Source organism: Hemiscyllium ocellatum, chromosome 16 (assembly GCF_020745735.1).
Source record: "Hemiscyllium ocellatum isolate sHemOce1 chromosome 16, sHemOce1.pat.X.cur, whole genome shotgun sequence".
NCBI classification, from domain to species: Eukaryota; Metazoa; Chordata; class Chondrichthyes; order Orectolobiformes; family Hemiscylliidae; genus Hemiscyllium; species Hemiscyllium ocellatum.
Window position 1 is genome coordinate 78,319,545 of NC_083416.1, and position 24,336 is coordinate 78,343,880.

Below are 24,336 nucleotides of genomic sequence, written 5' to 3' on the forward strand. Positions count from 1 at the left end.
AGGGCAAAGAGAATGAGAGGGAGGGCAAAGAGAATGAGAGGGAGGGCAAAGAGAATGAGAGGGAGGGCAAAGAGAATGAGAGAGAGGGCAAAGAGAATGAGAGAGAGGGCAAAGAGAATGAGAGGGAGGACAAAGAGAATGAGAGAGAGGGCAAAGAGAATGAGAGGGAGGGCAAAGAGAATGAGAGGGAGGGCAAAGAGAATGAGAGAGAGGGCAAAGAGAATGAGAGGGAGGGCAAAGAGAATGAGAGGGAGGACAAAGAGAATGAGAGGGAGGGCAAAGAGAATGAGAGGGAGGGCAAAGAGAATGAGAGGGAGGGCAAAGAGAATGAGAGAGAGGGCAAAGAGAATGAGAGGGAGGGCAAAGAGAATGAGAGGGAGGGCAAAGAGAATGAGAGGGAGGGCAAAGAGAATGAGAGAGAGGGCAAAGAGAATGAGAGAGAGGGCAAAGAGAATGAGAGGGAGGGCAAAGAGAATGAGAGGGAGGGCAAAGAGAATGAGAGAGAGGGCAAAGAGAATGAGAGAGAGGGCAAAGAGAATGAGAGGGAGGGCAAAGAGAATGAGAGGGAGGACAAAGAGAATGAGAGAAAGGTCGCAAACAGAACAAGAGAACAAAAGAGAGAGGAGAGACATAGAGAAAGACGAGGAGGAGGCAGGAATACTGGAGTTACCAGTCTGGGCGGGGTGTTGGGAGATGCCGCTGGGTGTTCAGTCATCCTGAGCTGCTGATGTCCTGTCTTCAGTCGTTCAGTATTGGCTGGTGTGATCCCAAACTCACTTTGCCAAATGGCAATCACTGAACGAATGAGGGGCTTATCGCTCTGTAAGGTCCAGTCGTGGTAGCATGGTGTGTTCATACTCTTCCACAGAGTCAGGTTCCCGTCAGCAAGGTACCGGTACAGTAACTCATACGTACACAGCACCAACCTGTGGCCCTGCACAGAGAGGGTTACAGACAGTTACATTAGGAACAGGGATTTGGAGCCTGACATTAGGAACTGGAAGCAGGGTCAAGTTTCACTCAGTGGAAACAGATGAAACGTGAACATGTTTGGGCTCCTTATCTCAGGAAAGACATACGGTCATTGGAGGCTGACCAGAGAAGGTTCATCAGGTTGATACTAGAAATGGTGGAACCGAGCAGAGGTTGGGCAGGTTAGGTCTGTCCTCATTGGAGTTTAGAAGAAATGAAAAATTCTCTCATTGAAACATCGAAGACTCTTAATGGATCTGCCAGGGTGGATGCAGAAAGGTTGTTATATCTTGTGGGAGAGTCCAGGAGCAAAAGGAAATTCTCTCAGAAGGGGTCATTCACTAAAAGACAGCGAGGAGGAGGAATTTATCATCTCAGGGGGTAGTGAAGCTGTGGAATTCCTTCCCACAGAGGGCTGGATCACTCAACACATTCAAGGTTGAGACAGAATGATTTTTAATCAGGAATCAAGGGTTAGAGGGAAAAGGCAGGAAAGTGAGGATTACCAGATCAGCCAAGATCTCTTTAAATGTGGAGCAGACTTGATGGGCTGGATGGGTGACTTACAATAGCAGGATTCAAAAAGCAAATAGACAGACCTAGAAACAGGAAGGGAACAGAGGGACATGGACCATGTGCAGGCAGATGGGAATAGTTTAGAATGGCATCATGGTCAGCACAGGCATGGTAGGCCGAAGGGTCTGTTCCTGTGTTCTGCTCCTAAGTCTTACATTGATGAGGAATCGAGTAACTATTCCCTGTGTGCTGACTAGTGTCTCTCAGACTAGTATCACAGAAACTTTCTGGTCAATAGCGTCTTGCTTCTTATGTGCGCATGAGGATGGTCATATTTCCCACATTTCAAAAGGTGTCCACACTCTGAAGTACTTAGTGGGCGGCACGGTGGCACAGTGGTTAGCACTGCTGCCTCATAGCGCCCGAGACCTGGGTTCAATTCCCGCCTCAGGCGACTGACTGTGTGGAGTTTGCACGTTCTCCCCGTGTCTGCGTGGGTTTCCTCCGGGTGCTCCGGTTTCCTCCCACAGTCACAAAGATGTGTGGGTCAGGTGAATTGGCCAAGCTAAATTGCTCGTAGTGTTAGGTATGGGGTAAATGTAGGGGTATGGGTGGGTTGCGCTTCGGCGGGTCGGTGTGGACTTGTTGGGCCGAAGGGCCTGTTTCCACACTGTAAGTAATCTAATAGCGGTGAAAGTGCCTTGGGATGTGCAATGGTTGCGAAAGGTGCTATAGAAACACAAGACCTTCCACACAATACTCCCCTGACCTGCGTGTTACAACGACCGGTCCCCAGTTTCCACATGGGATGGATTTTATTTTGAGGGGGAGGGGAAGACGGTGAAGATGAAACCCTTCCCTCGTACTCACCAACAAACCCTCCTGTGGGCGCAGGACATCTTGCGCCGCCTGCCAGTCACGCTGGGCCAACAGATCCAAAGAGCATCTGGAGGAGAACAAGGAGGACAGCTCCTGCTCGCCGACAATGGAGGCCACCGTCGCAGCCGCCCGTAGCGAAGGTATGTCGCCCTTCCTCGCCAAGATCTTAGCCGCATCGTAAGGGGATCGGGCCGTCAAATAGCTGCAACAGTGCAGTAAGCAGATCAAAACGCACAATCCCAAAGCTCTCCAGTGGGGACACTGAGGAACAAACTCTCACAGGGAGACGCTATTGTCAGGACCCCCTCCCTTTATTTTCCCCCATCGTGGCAACCACTAAATCCCTCCTCCCTTCCCTTCCCTCCCCCACAGACACACACACACACACACACACACACACACCCAGGATCCCCCAACCCACTTACATTGATGGTATGACAAACTGTGAGGCGACAGCCGAGTGGTATTATCACTAGATTCTTCATCTAGAAACTCAACTAATGTTCTGGGGATCTGGGTTCAAATCCCGCCCTGCCAGACGGTGGGATTTGAACTCAATAGAAATCTGGAATTAAGATTCGACTGAATCTATTGTGGATTGTTAGAAGAATCCATCTGGCTCACTAACGTCCTTCCGGGAAGGAAGTCTGTCACTCTCAGCTTTTTTTCATTATTATTCATTCATGGACGTGGTATCACTGGCCAGGCCAGTGTTTATTGCCCATCCCAGGGAGCCATTACCAATCAACCATCTTGCTCTGGGTCTGGAGTCACACGTGGGCCAGACCAGGTAAGGATGGCAGATTTCCTTGTCTGAAGATGATGAGTGAACCAGATGGATTTTTCCTTACATTCAACAATGGTTTGATGGTCATCATTAGGCTCATATTTACAGATCATTACTGAATTCAAATTCCACCATCTGCTGTGGTGGAATTCAAACCCAAGTCCCTGGAACGTTACTTGGGTCTCTGGATTAACAGGAGAAAGTCAGGACTGCAGATCACAGTCAAAAAGTGTGGTGCTGAAAAAGCACAGCAGGTCAGGCAGCATCCAAGGAGCAGGAGTCGACGTTTCAGGCTTATAGGATGCTGCCTGACCTGCTGTGCTTTTCCAGCACCACACATTTTGACTCTGGATTAACAGTCCAGTGACAATACCACGAGGTCATTGCCTCCTGATGGTCTGGCCTACATGTGACTCCAGACCCACAACAATGTGGTGGACTCTTATCTGCCCTCTGGGTAATTAGGGATGGGTAATTAATGCTGGCCTACCCAGAGGTACCCACACCAGTGAGTGAGTTTAAAAAAAATGTGATGGAAAGAACTTGCCAGTTTCTCTCTGCCACAATAATTAACCCCAGTCGTATTTAACCCCTTGTTGTCCAGAGATGTCCAACACTTTTTCTCATTAGGAACTGCCTGAAGATTGACAGTTTCTGCATCGTTACAAACCCTGTGAAAGTGAACACCACAGCACAGGAACTTCATCTTTGTCCACTTCTAATTGATCTCGTTAGCACAGCTCTGTCTGAAAAACATTCAGGCGGTGCCCTTCTGTTGTATTACATGTTCTTTTACAGACAGAGGGCCATGTCAACGTTCATTTTCCACACCATCCTCCCCCCTGCGTTGCTTCATCACAACCTATCGGTATGGTTTGCTCTTCATTAATGATCCCTCAGGTGTGGGAGCTGGTGGCAAGGCCAGCGTTTGTTGCCAGTCCTTAATTGCCCCTGAGCTGGGCGGACCCTCTTCAATGCTAGTACACCTTTCCTAAGATATGAGGTCCAAAGTTGCTCACAACATTCCAAATACTTTCCTTCCAAGAGTTTCATTCCCTAATGCTGATAGCTCCCAGCCTTATAACAATAAGGAACGGGACCAGTACCTCAGATTATTCCCTCACTCAGAGGCCACGTGTAAATATTCAAACAGAAAGAAATCCCAGTGGCATCGACGAAACAAGATCAGGATTTAAAATTAATTTTCCACACTTTAGTCATAAACTACTGAAAACTGATTCTTTTTGGAATAAAAGACTGTTCAATTGGATGTTGCTTGACTGTTAATCAACTGAAGAGTTTGCTGACCTTCCAGCTGGCTGAGGGGTCGGTGGGGTGAGTGTGCTCCATGGTAATGGATTGATCATAGTTATACAGCATGGAAACAGACCCTTCAATCTAACCGGTCCACGCCAAACAGATTCCCAAATTAAACTAGCCCCATTTGCCCGCGCTTGGCCCAAGTTCTTGTCAACCTTTCCTATTCATGTACTTTCCAAATATCTTTTACACGTTGTAACTGCACCCACACCCACCACTTTCTCTGGCAGTTCGTTCCACACGTGAACCACTCTGTGATCAGCTGACTGACTGCAGAGGACTGGGGAGCAGGGCAGTGAGAGATCTCCACGAGTAAATGTAACCAGAATTGGGCACCGGTAGGTTTAATGGAAACTGGATGTTTTCTGGACAGATCTGTACCAAGACCAAGCTCTTACCACTTGGCTGCGATTGTGTAATGGCCGTCTTTCTCCATGACACCGGCACAGTTGGTGTAAAGTTCCTTCAACAATGGATCATCGGGTTGTAACCGGGCTTTGGCAATGGCAATGGCTTCGCTATTGAGACAAGAGCAAGGTAATAAAACAACAACTTGTGTTCCTTTAATGAAGTAAAGCATCCCACAGTCTTGCCTCGTGCGATGAACAAAGTACACCTTTAATTTTTATTTTGTATTTTGTTTTAGTTTCATTACCGAGCTTGGTGCCTGCACCAAGGAGTCTGGTTTATTTACATAGATGAGGTTTGACAACTGTAAAGAGTCGGGGGTTAACAGCTGAGTGCAATTAAATAACATTGAAAAAGAATGCGCTGTTGCCTAGCGACATGGGTCGCAAAGTGACAGAAACATCTAGAAAGGAGCTTTCAGTTAGTTACTGCGGTTGTGTCACAACATGGAAGCTAAAGAGTTAAACTCTTCAGTAATAATTGTTTGATAGAATCCCTGCAGTGTGAAACAGGTCCTTCAGCCCAACAAGTACGCAGCGACCCCTCCGATGAGTAACCCACCCAGACCAATTCCGCTAATCTATTATCCTACATTTACCCCTGACTAATAGAACATAGAAAAATACAGCACAGTATGGGCCCTTCCGCCCTCGATGTTGCACCGATCCAAGCCCACCTAACCCACACTAGCCCACTATCCTCCATATGTCTATCCAATGCCAGTTTAAATGCCCATAAAGTGGGAGAGTCCACCACTGTTACTGGCTAATGCACCCAATCTACACGTCCCTGAACACTATGGGCAATTTTAGCATGGCCAATCCACCCTAACCTGCACACCTTTGGACTGAGGGAAGAAACCCACACAGACATGGGGAGAATGTGCAAACTCCACACAGTTAGGTGCCTGAGGCTGGAATTGAACCGGTGTTCCTGGTGCTGTGTGCTAACCAATGAGCCAATGTTCTGGCAGAAATTGCTGAAACTGAGTTTAGGGAACTCATTCTTGCTCTGAAGTTAAAGTAATAGCAAGGTTAGTTTTTAGGTGTCAGTTGCAGAAGGATACACCTGATGAAGAAAAAACACACACTGAATGCACAGAAATTTGCTGTAAGGAAACCGATTGCAACTATCCCATCCCGAGGAAGGTGTTAGCCTCGAGATAGTGGTGACTCTTCACTAAGTAAGGATATTGCCAGGCAAAGCAGGGGCAGCGCAGGCTTGAATCCTTTTCCTGTGTTTCTAATGACATTTTTGTCATGTGTAATAGGGTTAATGTTTCAGTAATAGACCATCTTGGTTACATAATAATAAAAAAACAAACAAGCTTATGATCCAACCAGCCAGGTATCACTCTGGGACCAGATGTGTCTATTATTAACATCAGGGTTGGCACCTTAACCAATCTCAACACTGAGCCATAGGAGGAGATTTTAGGTCAGGTGACCAAAAGCTTAGTCAAAGAGGGATATTTTATCTTAAAATGGGGGAAGAGATGGAGACAGAGACAGAGAGGTGGAAGGATGGGATTCCAGAGCTTCGGACCAGGCAGCTAAATAGATAGCCTTCAAAAGCGAAATGATTAAGATCAAGGGATGTGGAAGAAGCTGGAAGGTCATGTTGCAGCTGTACAGGAAATACTGACGAGGTCTCCTCGGGTGGATTGTACACCGTGCTGGGCGTTAGATTTCAGGAAGAACCTTGCGGAGGGTGTAGAGGAGATGGACTGGAATGCAATCAGGGATGATATCCTTTAGGGACGTAGAGGGACCGGAGAAGCAGAGGGGTTGCTCTCCATGGAGCAGGGAAAATTAAGGAAATGTTTGGTTAAATGTGTTCATAATCGGGAGCACAAAGTTAAAAATCACACAACACCAGGTTATAGTCCGACAGGTTTAATTGGAAGCACACTAGCTTTCGGAGTGACGCTCCTTCACCAGGTAATAGTGGGGGGCTCAATCCTAACACAGAATTTATAGCAAAAATTTACAGTGTGATGTAACTGAAATTATACATTGAAAAATTGATTGTCAAGCCTTTCATCTGTTAGAATACAGTGTCACTTCTTTCATGTGTAAATCACAAAACCTTTTTAAAATAAAATTGTATTCTCGGGTTAGCTGTTAACAATGGTGAATAGCTAGACAATATGGTGAAGGTGTTAGCCCCCTGTGTTCTCTGTCTATGCCATCATGTTTAGATTGATTCTAATCTAAAAGGTGAGATAACGGAGTTTTACATAAATTCATGCAGTTTTCGAGCTCAGAGTTCTACATGAATGTATGCAGTTTTTGTGCAAAGTGCAATGTCACTCTGCAAGTACAAATTCACCCCACAAAATATATGTGTGCATGTGGGCCTTAGTCTGTCTGTGCGTGTGGCTCTGTCTGGGGTGGGGGTTGTGAGTGTGAGAAAGTGTGTGTGTGTGTGTGTGTGTGTGTGTGTGCGCGCACGCGCGTGGATGGGTGGGTGGGTGTGTGTGTGTGTGTGTGTGTGTGTGTGTGGATGGATGGGGGGGTGTGCGTGTGTGTGTGTATGGATGGGTGTGTGTGTGTGTGTATGGATGGGTGTGTGTGTGTGTATGGATGGGTGTGTGTGTATGTGTGCGCGTGTGTGAGAGAGAGAGAGAGATTGGATGTGTGTGTGTGTGTGTGTGTGCGCACGCCTGAGTGTGTGTGTGTGTGTGTGTGTGTGTGTGTGTGTGTGTGTGTGTGTGTGTGTGTGTGTGTGTGTATAGGAGTATCTGTGTGTGTGTAGTGCAATGGTGGTCACCTATAATGTGACATGAACCCAAGGTCCCAGTTGAGGCCCTCCCAATGGGTACCGAACTTAGCTATCAGCCTCTGCTCAGCCACTTTTCTCTGCTGCCTGTCCCAATGTCCACCTTGGAGGATGGTCACTTGAAGATCCAAGGCTGAATGTCCTGGACCACTGAAGTGTTCCCCAACTGGGAGGGAACCCTCCTGTCTGTTGTGCGGTGCCCATTCATCCGCTGTCGTAGCCTTTGCTGTGTTAGGATTGAGGCTTCCATTATCACCTGATGAAGGAGTGTCGCTCTGAAAGCTAGTGTGCTTCCAATGAAACCTGTTGGACTATAACCTGGTGTTGTGTGATTTTTAACTTTGTACACCCCAGTCCAACACCAGCACCTCCAAATCATAATCGGGAGCAGTCTCTTTCAGTTCCTCATGCACAGAAGGGTTTCCTCTGGTGAAGTAGCCAGAGGAGACGGATTTGCAATAATTAGCAAAGGATGAAAAGAAATGGAGGAGGAATCAGCAAGTTGTGGTTTGGGACATTGGGTATAAAAGGCCAGTGCAAGCAGATCCAAATGGGAATTGAGTGAGTGTCTGAAGGGATATCATTAACCCAACCACTGGGAACAAGCAGGAGATTGGAGACAAGGAAGGGGCATTACAGACTCAATGGACTGAATAGTCACAGAGGGAACACTGATTCTATGAAGGATGGTGCTGCAATACTGTGAGTGTCAGCTTGATCCTGCCCATTATGTCAAACGCATTGACATTTGAACCCACGAGCTCCTGGCCCCCACACTCCAGCATCTAACCCCTGTCCCAGCACAAACCACGGACTCCCCCCCTCTTACCGGAACAGCTGGTGAGACTGGAGAAGCTTCACGGCTTCGTAGACCTTGTGGATATACAGCAGGTAAGTGGCAGCCTTCACATACTGTTCCTGGAAACACAGCTGTTTGGAAAAGGCTTCAACTGTTCGCACCCAAACTGTGTACCCAGCTGCAAGGAACAAAGGCTGTTGTTTAATACAGAGGAGTTAACATAGGCAGCATCACAGAGAAGCCTCCTCTACACTGCCCCCAGCAAACACTCCCAGCACAGAGTTAGATACGGACTGAAGCTCCCCCACTCAAACTGTAAGTAAAGCCTCTTCTGCTCTTTTAAAATTAACAGTAAAAATTGAAACCATCAAACACTTCCACGGCAGGTATAGCATGTAGTTAAATACAGAGAAAAGATTCCTCTACTCTTTTAAACTGAAAGTGAACCTCCCTCTACTCTTTTAAACTGAATGGTCAGCTCCCTCTACACTGTCTCCATCAAATACTCCCAGGGGTGGCACGGTGGCTCAGTGGTTAGCACTACTGCCTCACAGCACCAGGGTCCCAGGTTCAATTCCAACCTCGGACAGTTTCACATTCTCCCAGAGTCTGCTTGGGTTTCCTCCGGGTGTTCCAGTTTCCTCCCAAAGTCGAAAGACGTGCAGGTCAGGTGAATTGGCCATGCTAAATTGCCCGTAGTGCTATGTGCATTAGTCAGAGGGAAATGGGTCTGGGTGGGTTCCTCTTTGGAGGGTCTGTGTGGACTTATTGGGCCGAAGGGCCTGTTTCCACACTGTAGGGAATCTAATCTAGGACAGTTACAGCATAGATGATGAACTAGTTACAAATAGTTAAAAATGGACAGGAAGTACATAGATATTTCAGAGAGTCATACAGATGTACAGCACAGAAACAGACCCTTCAGGCTAACTCATCCATGCCGACCAGACATCCTAAAATACTCAAGTCCCATTTGCCAGTATTTGGTCCATATCCCTCCAAACCCTTCTTAATCATATACCAATCCAGGTGCCTTTTAAATGTTACAATTGTACCAGCCTCCACCAATTCTTCTGGCAGCTTATTCCATACACGTACCACTGTGTGTGAGAAAAGGTTGCCCCTTCCGGCTCTTTTAAATCTCTCATCTTAAACCTATACCCTCTAATTCTGGACTCTGCTCCCCTTGGATAAAGACTTTTGACTATTCACCCTCTCCATGCCCTCTCTATAAGGTCAGCCTCTGACACTCCAGAGAAAACAGCCCCAGCCTGTTCAACCTCTCCCTATAGCTCCAATCTTTTCTGAACCCTTTCAAGTTTCACAACATCTTTCCTCTAGCAAGGAGACCACAACTGAACAGAGTATTACAGAAATGGTCTAACCAGTGTCCTGTACAACCACAATATGACCTTCCAACTCCAATGTTCAATATTTTGACCAACAAAGGCTAATGTACCAAACGCCTTCTTCACGGTCATATCTACCTGCAACTCTACTTTCAAGGAGCTGTGAACCTGCACTCCAAGGTCTCTTTGTGCACCACACTCCCCAGGACCTTACCATTAAGTGTGTAAATTCTGCCCTGACTTACCTTTCCAAAACGTAGCACCTCATGTTTGCAGTGTTGCAAACAGCAGAGAGGGTGACAGTGTTAACCAAACACCCCACCCTCAGGAACATCCTTCCTATGTCTACCCTGTCCAGTCCTGTAAGAATTTTATAGATTTCCATGAGATCTCCCTCATTTTCATCATCTCAGCGAATCTAACTAATCCAGCCTCTCTTCATATGTAACTCCCAGGAGTCAGTCTGGTAATCCTTCACTGCATTTCCTGTATAACATGGACATCCTTCCTCAGATAGAGATACCAAAACTGCACACAAAACTGCTGGTCAAAGATTAGATTAGATTACTTACAGTGTGGAAACAGGCCCTTCGGCCCAACAAGTCCACACCGACCCGCCAAAGCGCAACCCTCCCATTCCCTTACATTTACCCCTTACCTAACACTACGGGCAATTTAGCATGGCCAATTCACCTGACCCGCACATCTTTGTGACTGTGGGAGGAAACCGGAGCACCCGGAGGAAACCCACGCAGACACGGGGAGAACGTGCAAACTCCACACAGTCAGTCGCCTGAGTCAGGAATTGAACCCGGGTCTCAGGCGCTGTGAGACAGCAGTGCTAACCACTGTGCCAAGGCCTCTCATAGAAAAATGGGCAAGAAAATACAACAAGGGATGGCATGGTGACTCAGTGGCTAGCACTACTGCCTCACAGTGCCAGGGACCCGAGTTCGATTCCAACCTCGGGCGACTGACTGTGTGGAGTTTGCACATTTTCCCTGTGTCTGCGTGGGTTTCTTCTGGGCTCTCCGGTTTCCTCCCACAGTCCAAAGATGTGCAGTTTAGGTGAATTGGCCATGCTAAATTGCCCAGAGTGTCCAGGGATGTGTAGGTTAGGTGCAATTAGTCAGGGGTAAATTATAGGGTAATAGGGTAGGGGAATACATCTGGGTGGGTTACTCTTCGGAGGGTCAGTGTGAACTTGTTGGGCCGAAGTTTCCACACTGTAGGGATTCTACGAACCTACCCATGGGCGCCATAGCAACTAAAGCGTCGTTGAGCTCTCCCCTCTCAGTGGCCATCTCCAAAGCTCCTCCAATGTCACCTTTCCACAACATCAGCTGGTAACAGACCTCAGAATGCCCAGCTTCTAGATGATTCTGCCCTGTTAAAAAACATGGAGCAAATACACATCATGGTCAAACAAAATATGGGAAGGAAAATCCAATGAAACAAAAATCCAATGAAATATTGTCTTTACTCCTTCCCCAAGGTCAGAGAAGGGATTGCAAGATAGAAGGCCTGGCTGGAATTTGGTTTTGGTTGCAATTTTTGAGACAGAAAGACCGCCAAATAGAGAGGGAAAAACTTTTGGAAGGGAGGGACTGGACTCCTCCTCCGTCTTCCCAACAGAGGGAAAGGTGGCACCCACCCACCCACTGGAGGAACATTCTCCCCTTCTAATGCTCCCACATACTCTCACAACCCTGCCTGACTAGAGCCAGATCCTGGGCCAAATCAAAGTGCCCTCACACTCCAGCTGCAGATCCAGCTAAAGCCACGGCTAGTCATGGCGCTAGTGAGCAGCCAGAGTTCAGATTGGGCCAATGACTCCCAAGGGAAGAGGGAAAGAGAGAGAGTAAGGCAGGCAAAAAGAGGCAGAGATAAATAGGAACGTCCATGGACTGTCACAGTTCATCACCACCTTCCGCCTGGTGGAGGGGAATGGATGTTGAATGCTGGCCCAGCCAGCGATGTATATTCGCTCACAGGATATCAGCATCGCTGGCTGGAGCGTCCTCCGCCAACCCTTTCCCCACGAATCCCACACTAAACGTGATCCCTTTCTCCCCAAGATGCCAAGCGACCAGTTCCAGTATCAGCTTCTTACCGATCAGGACAGGCTGGTGTGTAGCTGTTCAGGGGTCCTGATGGAAGGATTGCAGACTTACCTTCCTCCTTGAACATCCTGTACAGAGCTGGCCTGTCCGCATAGAGACCCAGCTGGATTTCAGCTCCCGATCCTGGCCGACTCTGGCTCTCAGACTCTACATCAACAGAAAACACCATTAAAGGGGCCACCGTCAGCAGGTAATCCCATCTCCTGTGGGCTGAGCAATCATTTGACTCACTAATGTCCTTCAAGGAAGGAAACCTGCCATGGGACATAGAAGCAGAAGTAGGCCATTCAGCCCATCAAATTTGCTCTGCTATTCAATAAAATCACAGTTGATCCAATCATCCTCAACTCCACCTTCCTGCCTTTTTCCTATAACCCTGAATTCCCTTACTGCTTAAAGATCCATTTCAGTCTGAAATATACTGAATGACCCAGCCCCCGACAGTCCTCAGCAGTAAAGAATTCCAGCGGTTCACCCACTGCCAGAAAACATTCCTCATCTTGGAATTAAATCGGTGATCTTTAATTCTGAGATTATATCATCTGGCCCTAGACTCTCCCATCAGGGGAAACAATCTTTCTGAATCTACTCTGTCAAGTCCCCTAAGAATCTGCGGTCCTTACCTGATCTAGTCTACACGTGACTCGGGACCCATAGCAATGTGGTTGACTCTCAATGGGCCTCTGACCAATTAGAGATGGCTAATCCTTCCCTAGCCAGTGACACCCATAATCCACGATCTAACATATTACAAAATGACATGAAATTTTATTCATGCAGGGGAAATGGGCATCAATCCCAGGGCAGCATTAATTGCCCATCTCTAATTGCCCTCAAGGTGGTTGTAGTGCACTACCTTCTTGAAACAGTGCTCCACGTGAGTGCCCGGAGGGAGGGAATTCCAGCATTTACACCCAGTAACAGTGAAAGAACAGTGATATATTTCCAAGGAAGAATGATGAGTTTTTGGAGAACGATATTAATGGCAGGAGTTCATCACCACCTTTCAAGGCAATTAGAGATAGACCAACCAATCTAGCAAAGGCCACATCCCTGGAATGAATAAAAATTACTCCAGGTCCTGACTCCAGGAAGATACCTAAACATTGCACACCCACAGAACCACCACAACAACTCCCAGAGGAAAGTCTCCACAGACAGGAACCACAGGCTGGGGGCAGATGCAGGAGACAACTTGGGAAGGGTGACTCAGTGGTTAGCACTGCTGCCTCACAGCGCCCGAGACCCAGGTTTGATTCCAGCCTCGGGTGACTGTCTGTGTGGTGGTTGCACATTCTCCCTGTGTCTGCGTGGGTTTCCTCCGGGTGCTCTGGTTTCCTCCCACAGTCCAAAGATGTGCATGTTTGGCCATGCTCAATTGCCCATAGTGTCCAGTGATGTTCAAACAAGATGGATTAGCTTTGAGGGATATGGCAATAGGGCGAGGGGTGTGTCTGGGTGGAATCATCTTCGGAGAGTCAGTGTGGACTCTATGGGCCGAATGACCTGCTTCCACACTGCAGGGATTCTATGAGTGTTCATAATGATCACATTCCCATTGGTTAACGTACAGAGAGCAGCATCATAGTGACAGAACTGACTACCCTCATCAAAGCTTTCCTTTTCCCATGTGGGTGCCACTGGCAAAGATTACCATCTGTTACCCGGCCCTAATTGTGCTTGAATGGTGAGTGCTGAGAGTCTGGAGTCACATTTAGGCCCAGACCCAGTAAGGGCTGCAAATCTCCCTCCTGGTGAACCAGATGGGTTTTTACAAAAACAATCAATAACAATTTCACAATCGTCATTGCACCGAGACGGTCTTTATACACTTATTCACCAGTGAACTGAAAAGCCACCAGCTCTCAGGGTGAGTTTTGAACCCACGTCCCCCAAATATTAACCTGGGCCTCCTGGTTCCCAGGCCAGTGACATTACCACCCAACTAATGCAATAGGAAAAACAGACAAGGGCACAGCAGATACTGCATATCGCCCAATCCCTCCCTGACACCAGAGTTCAGGGCACCGGGATGACCACATGCCAAGCTCCTCCTGTTGGCAAAGACTGGAACTGCACCCTAGGCTTGTGCTGCTGGCCAGTGCTCCAACCCCACACACCCTGGGCCTTCTGTGAGCCACGTCGGGGGCAACAATGGAGTCATTGTGATAGGCCGCACGTGGTCTTTACACGAGATTGGCTCCAGGGAGGAGGGCATTTAGCTATAAACTGAGCTTGTTGGAGCCAAGTGTACAAATCCCCTCTGCCCACCCTTTGAGGTGGCTACCGAAGAACAGTAGGCTCTCCTCCAGTATCTCAGCCAACACGGATCCCTCAACCAACCAATGAGAAAGAAAACAAACCTCTCTGGTCATTATAGCAGCAAGATACCGCGGATGCTGGAATCTGAACTGCAAACAAAAAAGTGCTGGAAATCACAGTGAGCCAGGTAGCATCCGTGGAGAGAGAGCAAGCTAACGTTTCCAAACTAGATGACTCTTCATCAGAGCTTGCTCTCTCTCCACAGAAGCTGCCTGGCTCACTGTGATTTCCAGCACTTTTTTGCTTTCAGTTCTCTCTGGTCATTATCCTGTTGTTACTCGTAGCGGCTTGCTTTGAGCAATTTAATCGAGTTTCCAACATTATCAGAGTGGTTACATTTCAGGAAGTACTGAATTGGCTGTGAAAATGGTCTGTGATACCCTGAGGCAGTGAAAGCCAGTGCAGGCAGTGGCATAGTGATACTGACACAGAACTAGAAATACAGAGGCCCAGGCTAATGATCTGAGGAGAGGGGTTCAAATCCCACCACAGCAGACATGAATTCTGCATCAAAAAATCAAAAGCTAGCCTAATGATGACCATGAAACCACTGTCAATTGTCAACCACTGTTCACGAATATCATTTAGAGCAGGATACTGCGGTCCTTACCTGTCCTGGCCTATATAGGACCCCTAGACCCACAGCAACGTAGTTGATATTAATGAATAAATCCGGGTGAGACAGTGACACCCACATCCCATCAATAAACATAAAACATTGCAAAGGAATGGTGTAGTGACACTGTCACTGGCCTGGAGTCCAACCCGAAACATTGACTTCTCCTGATGCTGCCTGGCTTGCCGTGTTCTTCCCGCCTCCTGCTGGTTGCCCCAGCAATTCAGAGACTCGGGGTAATGCTTTGGGGTCGTGGGTTCAAATCCCAGCACAGCAACTTGCAAGTTAAATTCAACTGATTAATCTGTAATGGTTCATTTCTGAGGGATACAAGCCTCCAAGGGGCAGTATGGTGGCTCATTGGTTAGCACCGCTGCCTCACAAAGCAAGGGAACCAAGTTCGATTCCAGCCTCAGGTGACTGTCAGTGTGGAGTTTGCACATTCTCCCCGTGTCTGCGTGGGTTTCCTCCGGGTGCTCCGGTTTCCTCCCACAGTCCAAAGATGTGCAGGTTAGCTGAACTGGCCATGGGAAATGCAGGGTTATGGAGATAGGTCATTTTGGAAGGTTGGTGTAAACTCAATGGGCCGAATGGCCTCTATCCATGCTGTACGGATTCTATGTCGTGTCTCCGGATGCACAAGATTACGGCTGATTCTGAACTGACCCCTGAAACAGTTTAATGGCTCACTCGGTTCAAGGTCAGTCAGGGACTCTGGACCACCTCAGAGATGTCTATATCCCAGGAGAGAAGAGGAAGAGCTAGAATATAAAAGGTGCACAGATTCTTGCTGTACACAACTCACCTTTCGAGTAGAGGATGTTAGCGAGATTCACACAGTCCGAGAGAAGCTCCTCCTTTGAGCGGTGATCGTTGATCGTACTGAGTGGGAGAATAGATCGTCCTTTCTTCTTCTTCATAGCCACCTCTACAACAACAAGCACCAGCCTCAAACACGCGCCTGATCATTGTCTCCCACTCGAAGCGCCACATAACTTGTTACTTTTTGTCCAGATTAGCCATCACAGGCCTTGCCTCAGCTCATCCACTGCAGAAACCATCACTCGTGCCTGCACTACCCTAGGCCCAGGCTATTCCACCACTCTCCCACTGCCCAATCTCCATCAGCTCAAATTAAAACAAAACAACGCAATGGGCTCTGGGGGAAGGGTGGCACTGACTTAAGAGTCATTTCTTGGATCAGAAAACCAAGGCCTGGTCTCTGCGGCAAGTGGGAAATATCTGCTGCACTGAAAGGTGAGGGGAGGGGAGGGGGAGGGGGAGGGGGAGCCTAATGGAACCTAAGTGGCCCGTCCAAAATGGGATGTTTTTTCAAAATGGTTGACATCTAGAAGCAGCTTAATCAGAATTCAGGGAGATAATTCTTGGTGGGGGGGGTGGGGAAGGGAAGGTCAGGGGGGCAAGGGGGTGGGGAGAGATGTGGGGATTGAGTGGGGGCGGGGGAGGGACGATGGAGAGAGATGTGGAATTGGGGAAGGGGATGGGTAGAAGGAGAGAGGAACAAAGGAACTCGCTATCACTGAGTGAACATTTCAGTAACCCTATGATGGAGAAAGGAATAACCGGCTGGGTTGATGGAAGTTTAGGATGAGGGAGGCAGAGGCCCGAGCACAGCATGGAACATCTAGGCTGAATGGCCTGCTTTTCTGCTGTAATCTAAGTTGTTGTTTTTCTAAGAAACGGGTCTCTGCTCTTTTGAAGGTTGCCCATCGCTTTTCAGTGACACTACAGAGGTGAACGGCGCTATACAGATTCAAGGTCTTTTTTGCCACATAGAGCTGAAAGGTGATTAAGTCTGAAAAATCGGATTGTTTCTTTCGATTGAGTGGTACAGTGGAATTTCGCTTACACTGGTGCAGTGACAGGGTGAAACCTGACTGAGATTGGGGCTGACTTAGAGGAGCATAGCTGAAAATGTGTTGCTGGAAAAGCGCAGCAGGTCAGGCAGCATCCAAGGAACAGGAAATTCGATGTTTCGGGCATAAGCCCTTCCTGATGAAGGGCTTTAGGCCCGAAACGTCGAATTTCCTGTTCCTTGGATGCTGCCTGACCTGCTGCGCTTTTCCAGCAACACATTTTCAGCTCTGACCTCCAGCATCTGCAGACCTCACTTTCTCCTTAGAGGAGAACAGGGCAGGCTGAGGGAGCTCCACTCTGCCCTGGTCCATCATTCCCCCCTGCCCTCTGGCTCCAGCATCCTGCACGTGGCCAGAAACATCTCAAAGTACAATCTCAGTCAGATGAAGGTTTACCTGCTCGCTCCCTCCTCCTCTCATCCTTCAGCCGGTCTGGCTTCCCCTGGGGAGTTTGGCTCAGGTTGGTGTGTAGGCTGTTGGGAAGAACGCGTTCCGTGTTCTCCAATGCTCTGGGCTCATTCAGTGAAACTATTCGGGAAGAGACGTAGAGGAAGGTGAGAGAGAGTAAGCGAGTGAAGCACAGCCTGCACAAATCAACGAGAGCAATCATCATCGACTTACTGACTCGTGACACTATTCCTGAAGACAGTTAAGAGTCACCACATTACAGTGGATCTAGAGTCATATGTAGGCCAGACCAGGCCAGATAAACACACTGATGAATTACATGTGGTTTTTAATCACAATTGCAAATTTTAAGGTCACCATCACTGTCCCAAAGAGGAGTCATACAAATTTCCTCAAAAACGTAGCAAGCCGAGGACTGGGAGCAGTTTAGAATTCAGCAATGGAGGGCCAAGACAGTCATTAACAGGGTGAATAAGATAGAGTACAAGAGTAAATGTACAAGGAATATAAAAGTGGATTCAATATCTTCTTCAGCATGTAGAAAGGAAAATTAGCATAGACAAACATAAGCTCCTCACAATATAAAAATAGGAGCATTGATAACAGATGATAAAGATGTGACAGAGCAATTAAACAACTGCTTATATGAACAAGGACAGGTTAAGGGTGAGAAGTGTAAGATTTAGAAGGGACCAAAGGGGCAACTTTTTCATGCAAATGCTGGTACGTGTCTGGAATGAGCTGCCAGAGGAGGCTGGTACAATTACAACATTTAAAAGGCATCTGGATAGGTATTTGAATAGAAAGGGTTTAGAGGGATATGGGCAAGTGTTGGCAAATGGAACTAAATTAGGTTAGGATACATGGCCAGCATGGACAAGTTGGACCGAAGGGTCTGTTTCCATGCTGTACATTTCTACGACTCGAAGAACAAAAAACTTCTCAGGAGTACTAGAAATAGGGTTAGGTTCCCTAATCCTTGTGGGAAGGAGGAACTGAAAGGAATTCATATTGGAGGGGGAAAGAAAAGTGTGTTGGATAAATGAATGGGACTGAAAGTAGACAAATGCCAACGCCTGATAATCTACAACCCAAGGTAACTATAGAAATAGCAGATGTATTGGTCATTATCTTCCCAAGTTCTATAGTTTCTGGTACAGTCCTGGCAAAACGTCACTCCACCATTTATAAGAGGAGGAAGAGGGAAAACCGGGAATTACAGACCCGTGAGTCTGACATCAGTAGATAGAAAATTAAATGTCAAAGTTCAGGAAGGATGCAACAACAGGACAACTTGAAAATACCAACAGGATTAAATAAAGTCAATATGGATTGATTAAAGAGATGGTGTTTGACAAAGCTACTGGAGACTTTTTTTGTGAATATTAAAAATAAGATAGATATGGGGAATCCAGTGAAGGTGGTGTATTTGGAATTTTTAAGAAGGCTTTTAATGAAATCCACGACAGGAGGTCTTTGGTCGAAATCAAAAACACATAGGACTGAGGCTAATGTACTGGCATGGACTGAGAATGTGTTAGCAGGCAGGAAACAGAACAGGAATAAATGGGTCATTTTTGTTGTGGAAGGCAGTGATAAGTGGAATACTGTAGGAATCAGTGCTGGATTCAAGCTATCCATAATAAATAACGATGATATGGATGAGGGAATTAAGTGTAATATTTCCAAGTTCACTGAAAACACAGAACTAGACTGGAGTGTGACATGGAGGATGTAAAGAGATTTCAGGATAATTTAAACAAGTTCCGTCATGATCATGCTAAAGGGCAGAGCGGACACGACGGGCTGAAAGGCCTTCAGTCACTCACATTTTCCGTTTCTATGAGACTAGATTTCAACCAGATTTGATCAAGTGAATTTAAATTCCACCACCAGCAGTCCTGGTGAGATCTGAACCTGTGCCCCCACAGCACCACAGCCTGATATGACCGCCGTGCCAACCTCTCCTGCCAAATGCCATCGGGGGATGAGATGTGAAACCACACCTCTGACTGTGCAGCATTCCTCCTGCACTGGTGTCAGGGGAGCATCGCCATGGGGTTATAAGGGACAGAGGCCCCCTGAACTCCAGCCAACACAGCAACCAGGGAGAAACGTGGGAAGAGCTGCCTACCCGGGGTTCGAGAAGTCCCATTGGACAACTTTGCCATCTCTGTCTCGTCCCGACTGTCTTCCTCCTCCTCTTCCTCCGCTTGGTCGGCGCTGCTGTTCCTACTGCCTACCACACTCTGCGTTGAGTTTTCCCGGGTCTCTTCCCCATCCTGCCCAACGCTCCCCTTCTCGGTTCGCTTCCTGGCCTTTTTCGATTTGGGTTTCGCGCAGTTGGGCCTTTTCTTCTCCAACTCGATGGACTTCTTTCCTGGATTGTTTTTTGAGAGGGGGTAGAAAAGAAAGAAATCATTTAAAACGCTCCTCGGTTGCTGAACCTCTGGAGCAAGAGCTTCAAAATCTGCCACAATGGAAAAGACAGCTTTGTGACCAGCCGGGTTGGTAACATCGACATCTTACAACACTGCACAGGAAGAGCAGGCGGCCATTCAGCCCTTTAGAGGCTTCCTACCATTCAACCTACGGTTTGAGATGGACCTAAACTCCATTTTCTCTGCTCTTCTCCAAGGGATCTGGTATCATTAGCCAATTCAAAACAAAAATTCAATCCCAGTCTTTAAAGTTCCAACCATCCCTCTGCTAATGTTTCAGGTGGTGGTGGTGGGGAGAGCACAGAGAAGAGATCAGGGGAAAGGAATTCCAGATTTTTATTCATTTTATTGTGGGAAAGGTAGCTCTGGGTATCACTGCCTTATAGCCTAGCTTGAACTGGAAGATTCTGACACCTCCTGGTGAACTGTCCCAGCAGAGGACATCCCTCTGAATAATGTATTTACACTCACTCAGGCCCTGGGCAACACCAACTGGGCCTCAGTTTATTGCCCGTCCCTAACTGCCCCTTGAGAATGTGGTGGTGAGCTGCCTTCTTGAACTGCTGCAGACCCACAATGCCCTTGGGGAGGGAGTTCCAGGATTGTGACCCAGTCACACTGAAGGAACAGCAAGAAATTCCCAAACTGGGCACGGGGAGGGGAGAGGCCTTTTCAACTTTTCTGTATTTAACCAAACTCCTGCCTGATGGTAGGTGAAACTTACAGTGTTTGGAATTTTGGTGATGGGGGGAGGAGCTAATAGTTTATTCCTGCTGCCAATATGGAATGCGTAATCTCTCAATTACCGTCACTAAATCAGGTCTTGCTATGTACAAAAATCGATCACCATTCCTCTTACATAGCAATGACGACATCTCAAAAACACTCAAATGGCTGCAGAGTTCACATGGATGTCCCGAGGCAGAGATATTTTACAGGAAAGTGGTAAAGGCTGGAACAAAATGTTACAATGACTGTGGGACAGGGACGATGCAGGACGAGGTGGTCAGTACCTTTGGGTGGTCGGGTATGTTCTTGCTTTGAGACCTCCCACTGCCGTACTGTGAAGTCATCGCCTCCTGTCCACACACAGTTCGGATCAACTGGAGACCACTGGACCCCCAGCAACCTCCCGATGTGGCCTCGATAGTTGCTCAGAGGCTCCTCCTTCAGGATGTCCCAGACCTGAAACACAGAAAGCATCGCCATAACTTTCCATAAAGAGTGAATGTGTAACCCAGGGAATAAAACACCCTCCCTCCCCCTAAACCAGGGTTAGCCTTCCTACTGAGCCTGCTCCTCCCACAATCCACAAAATAATCCTCACCGCCTTTACAACTCAGACCACATTCATCTAGGTCTGGCCTAGGAAGGAGAGAAAGGCTTTGGGTGCAGAAAGGATTTACTCAATCAGTTCCAAGAACGAGGAACTAGAGTTCATAGAATCCCTACAGTGTAGCAGCAGGCCATTCGGCCCATCGATTCCACCCCGACCTTCCGAACAGCATTCCACCCAAACCTCTACCCTGTCCCTGTAACCCTTCATTCCCCATGGCTCATCTACCTGGCCTGCACATCCCTGGACACCATGGTGCAATTTCCCATGGCCAATCCAGCTAATCTGCACATCTTTGGGCTGTGGGAGGAAACCCCACGGCAGACACGGGGGAAGAACGTGCAAACTCCAGACTGACAGTCACCAGTGGGTGGAATCGAGGCTGCAGTGCTAACCATCGAGCCACCGTGCTGCAGTTTTGTGGATCGATTGGAATAACTGGGGCTGTTTGATTAAGGCAGTCAAAATCACGAGGGGTCTGCATAGAGAGAGAAACTGCTTCTCTTGGGACAAGAGTCAAAAACCAGGGGAGGGGGGGATTCAGCGACTGGCAAAAGACTCCCAGGCCACAGTGAGACAATGGACAGTGCAACAGGTGTCACATCTGACTGGGGTAACAGACTAGAAACCAATTCACACTGTTTTTGGAGTCAACATTAAAGTCAAAGACTTTAAAATAAATGCTCAATATCCTCCAATTACCAGAGTCAGGTGATTAAAAAACATGGACCAGGTTTCTCCTGACCAAGAATCACTATTTATTAAAGACAGACTCGTGCTACAGGCCAAACTGTCATCATAACACACCACAAATTAAAACTAATTCCCCAAACCCCCCCCACACAAACAGAAAAAGGTAGGCAGCAGGGTAACCCGCAAAGCAATTCAGTCATCTTTGTTCACAAGATCTGTTGAATTTGTTCTTGCTGATTAGAAGGTGACTTCTCATCTCTCCTTTTCTGAATGCTCGTTTGCAAGAGGCACAGGGTGGCTGGTTCTCTTGTAAAAACACCTCCAGATTAGTCCCCTTTCCTTTCCAGTAATTGCTGTAAAGTGGGGCTTGCTTCCCCAGTGTGCCACCCCAATGAAGCCCAACAGCTGCAGACTTTTGAAGTCACGCAGTCTGACTATACGAGAACGTAGCAAATCACTGAGGCAATATGAACAGCACCTCCCTACATTCCTCACTTCCACATAAACTGGGAGACAACAGCAAAGGTGTGGCAATCCTCATCGCTGCCAAATGTCACACCCTCAGGACCAGGTGAGTACATTAGCTATTAGCTTAAAGGTCATTTTAAGTACCGACAAGCTGTTGATGCTGTTAGAGATAGACTACTTTTTGTTAAGCAAAATATTATGGGATGTGGGCCAAAGGCAGATGTGTGGAGTTAGGCCACAGATCAGCCATGATCTCAGTGAATGGTGGAACAGGCTCAAGGGGCTGAATGGCCTGCTCCTATTACTCAACACCCACCACTAGGAGCAGCATCACCAAGAATAATAAAGCACAGGAGACAGCCATTCAGCCCATACCCCTATGTCAGATCTTTGGAAGGCCTAGAAAATAATCGATCATGCTTCAGTTACATGGAGCACTAGTCAGGTCACACTGGAGCATTTGAGAGCAGTTCTCTGTCAACAGCACCTTCCTGCACCCCTCACCTCCACATAAAGGATTGCAGGGTGTGCAGTGTAGATTCATCAGAATGATGCCCGGACTCTAAGGGTTAAATTATAAGGGAGACATAAGGGGGACATACTATAAACAAGCAAAGGATTGCATTCCCTGCAATTTAGAAGGTTAAACAGCAGTTTGAAGCTTTCAAGACACAAAGGTAGCTAATAAACTGGACAGAGATAGAGAGATGTTATTCCTACCGGTCAGATAGTCTCGGAGTAGGGAGAAATGGTAAAGAAGTCAGACTCTAATTTCTTAAGAGGCAAAATCAGGAAACTATATCCATACAGAAAGGTTGGTATAGGTTTGGAACCACCTTTGACAAAAAGCAATTGATTTTGGGTGAATTCTTAAACTTTACAACTGTCATTGATAGATATTTGTCAACGAAAGGTATGAAGCATCATCAGGGCAAACATTCTCATATTCCCATGTTTTTATTCAGTCCTGTACTCCCCACTCCCCACCCCACCCCCGCCCTCCCACCATACCCCGTCCAAGGATTATTGGATTCCCTTTGGAACCTGCTTCCACCATCTTTTAAGGTAATTCTAGATCAGCACTCACTGCACAAAAGATTATTCCCATCTCTCTCTCTCTCATCAACAGCCACAAACCAGTGTCTTTCTGGTGGCTGACTCTTCAACTAATGAAAACAGTTTCTTATTTCCTTGATCAGAACTTGTCAGGTTCTGCCATTAAATCTTGGTTTAACCTACTCTGTTCCACAGGGAAAACTAACTCAGCTTCTCCAATCTCTCAGCACCATCAGGTTCCCTCTGCCCTGGATCCAGCCTGGCATATCCCCACAGTGCCCTATCGAAAACCTTGACATCCTTAAGTAACATTCCTGTCACACAAGTGCCAGATACTGATCATCTCCAATAAGAAACAATTTAAGCTCCACCCCTTGACATTCAATGGTGTTACCATCGTTGAATCACCACTATCAACATTTTTGGATTACCAATGATCAGAAACTCAAATGGACTCGCTATGTAAAAGCAGTGGCTGCAACAGAAGGTCAGAGGTTAGGAATACTGCGGCGAGTAACTCACCCCCTGACTCCCCAAAGCCTGTCCACCATCCACAGGGCCCAAGGCAGGAGTGTGATGGAATACTCCCCACTAGCCTGGCTGGCTGCGGCTCCAACAACACGCAAGAAGCTCAACTTTATTCAGAATAGAGGAGCTTGTGATTATTTGTGGATGTAGTGCCAACCACTTCCACCATCAGTAGCAGCAGATGCTCAGTAGCAGCAGATGCTCAGTAGCAGCAGTGTCTACCATTTACAAGAGGCACTGCAGAAATTCATCTTAGAAATTTTCCAAACCCACAACCATCATCATTTAGAAGGACAAGGGCAGCAGATACAAGGGAACATCACCATCTGCAGGTTCCCCTTCAAGCCACTCACCTTCCCGACTTGGAAATATATCACTGTTCCTTCAGTGTCGCTGGGTCAAAATCCTGGAATTCCCTCCTAATGACAAAGTGGGTCTACCTACAGCACATGGACTGCAGCGGTTCAAGAAGACAGCTCACACCCACCTTCTCAAGGGGCAACTAGGGACAGGCAATAAATGCTGGGCCCAGCCAGCGATACCTACATCCCACGAGAGTTCAGAAAGCTGGTGGATCACTCCCATTTCTGCAGGTACTTGAGGGATAGGGGAAAATACTCGAGATGTCAAAGTCTCAGTCGTTTTCTAGTTTAAGGC

At 47.4% G+C, this 24,336-nt stretch overlaps 1 protein-coding gene across 1 annotated transcript in view; it reads right to left on the reverse strand.

Annotated features, from left to right (window-relative positions):
- Positions 1 to 24,336, reverse strand: part of gemin5 (gem (nuclear organelle) associated protein 5) — a 76,252-nt gene that overhangs the window by 7,822 nt on the left and 44,094 nt on the right. Inside the window, exons 15-24 of the mRNA XM_060836951.1 lie at positions 20,612 to 20,783; positions 19,292 to 19,537; positions 17,146 to 17,277; positions 15,678 to 15,800; positions 11,986 to 12,081; positions 11,061 to 11,198; positions 8,493 to 8,640; positions 4,873 to 4,992; positions 2,359 to 2,569; positions 671 to 934 (exon numbers count right to left, since the gene is read on the reverse strand). Of these exons, the coding sequence (XP_060692934.1) occupies positions 671 to 934; positions 2,359 to 2,569; positions 4,873 to 4,992; positions 8,493 to 8,640; positions 11,061 to 11,198; positions 11,986 to 12,081; positions 15,678 to 15,800; positions 17,146 to 17,277; positions 19,292 to 19,537; positions 20,612 to 20,783 (1,650 nt within the window). The remainder of the gene's footprint in view (positions 1 to 670; positions 935 to 2,358; positions 2,570 to 4,872; positions 4,993 to 8,492; positions 8,641 to 11,060; positions 11,199 to 11,985; positions 12,082 to 15,677; positions 15,801 to 17,145; positions 17,278 to 19,291; positions 19,538 to 20,611; positions 20,784 to 24,336) is intronic.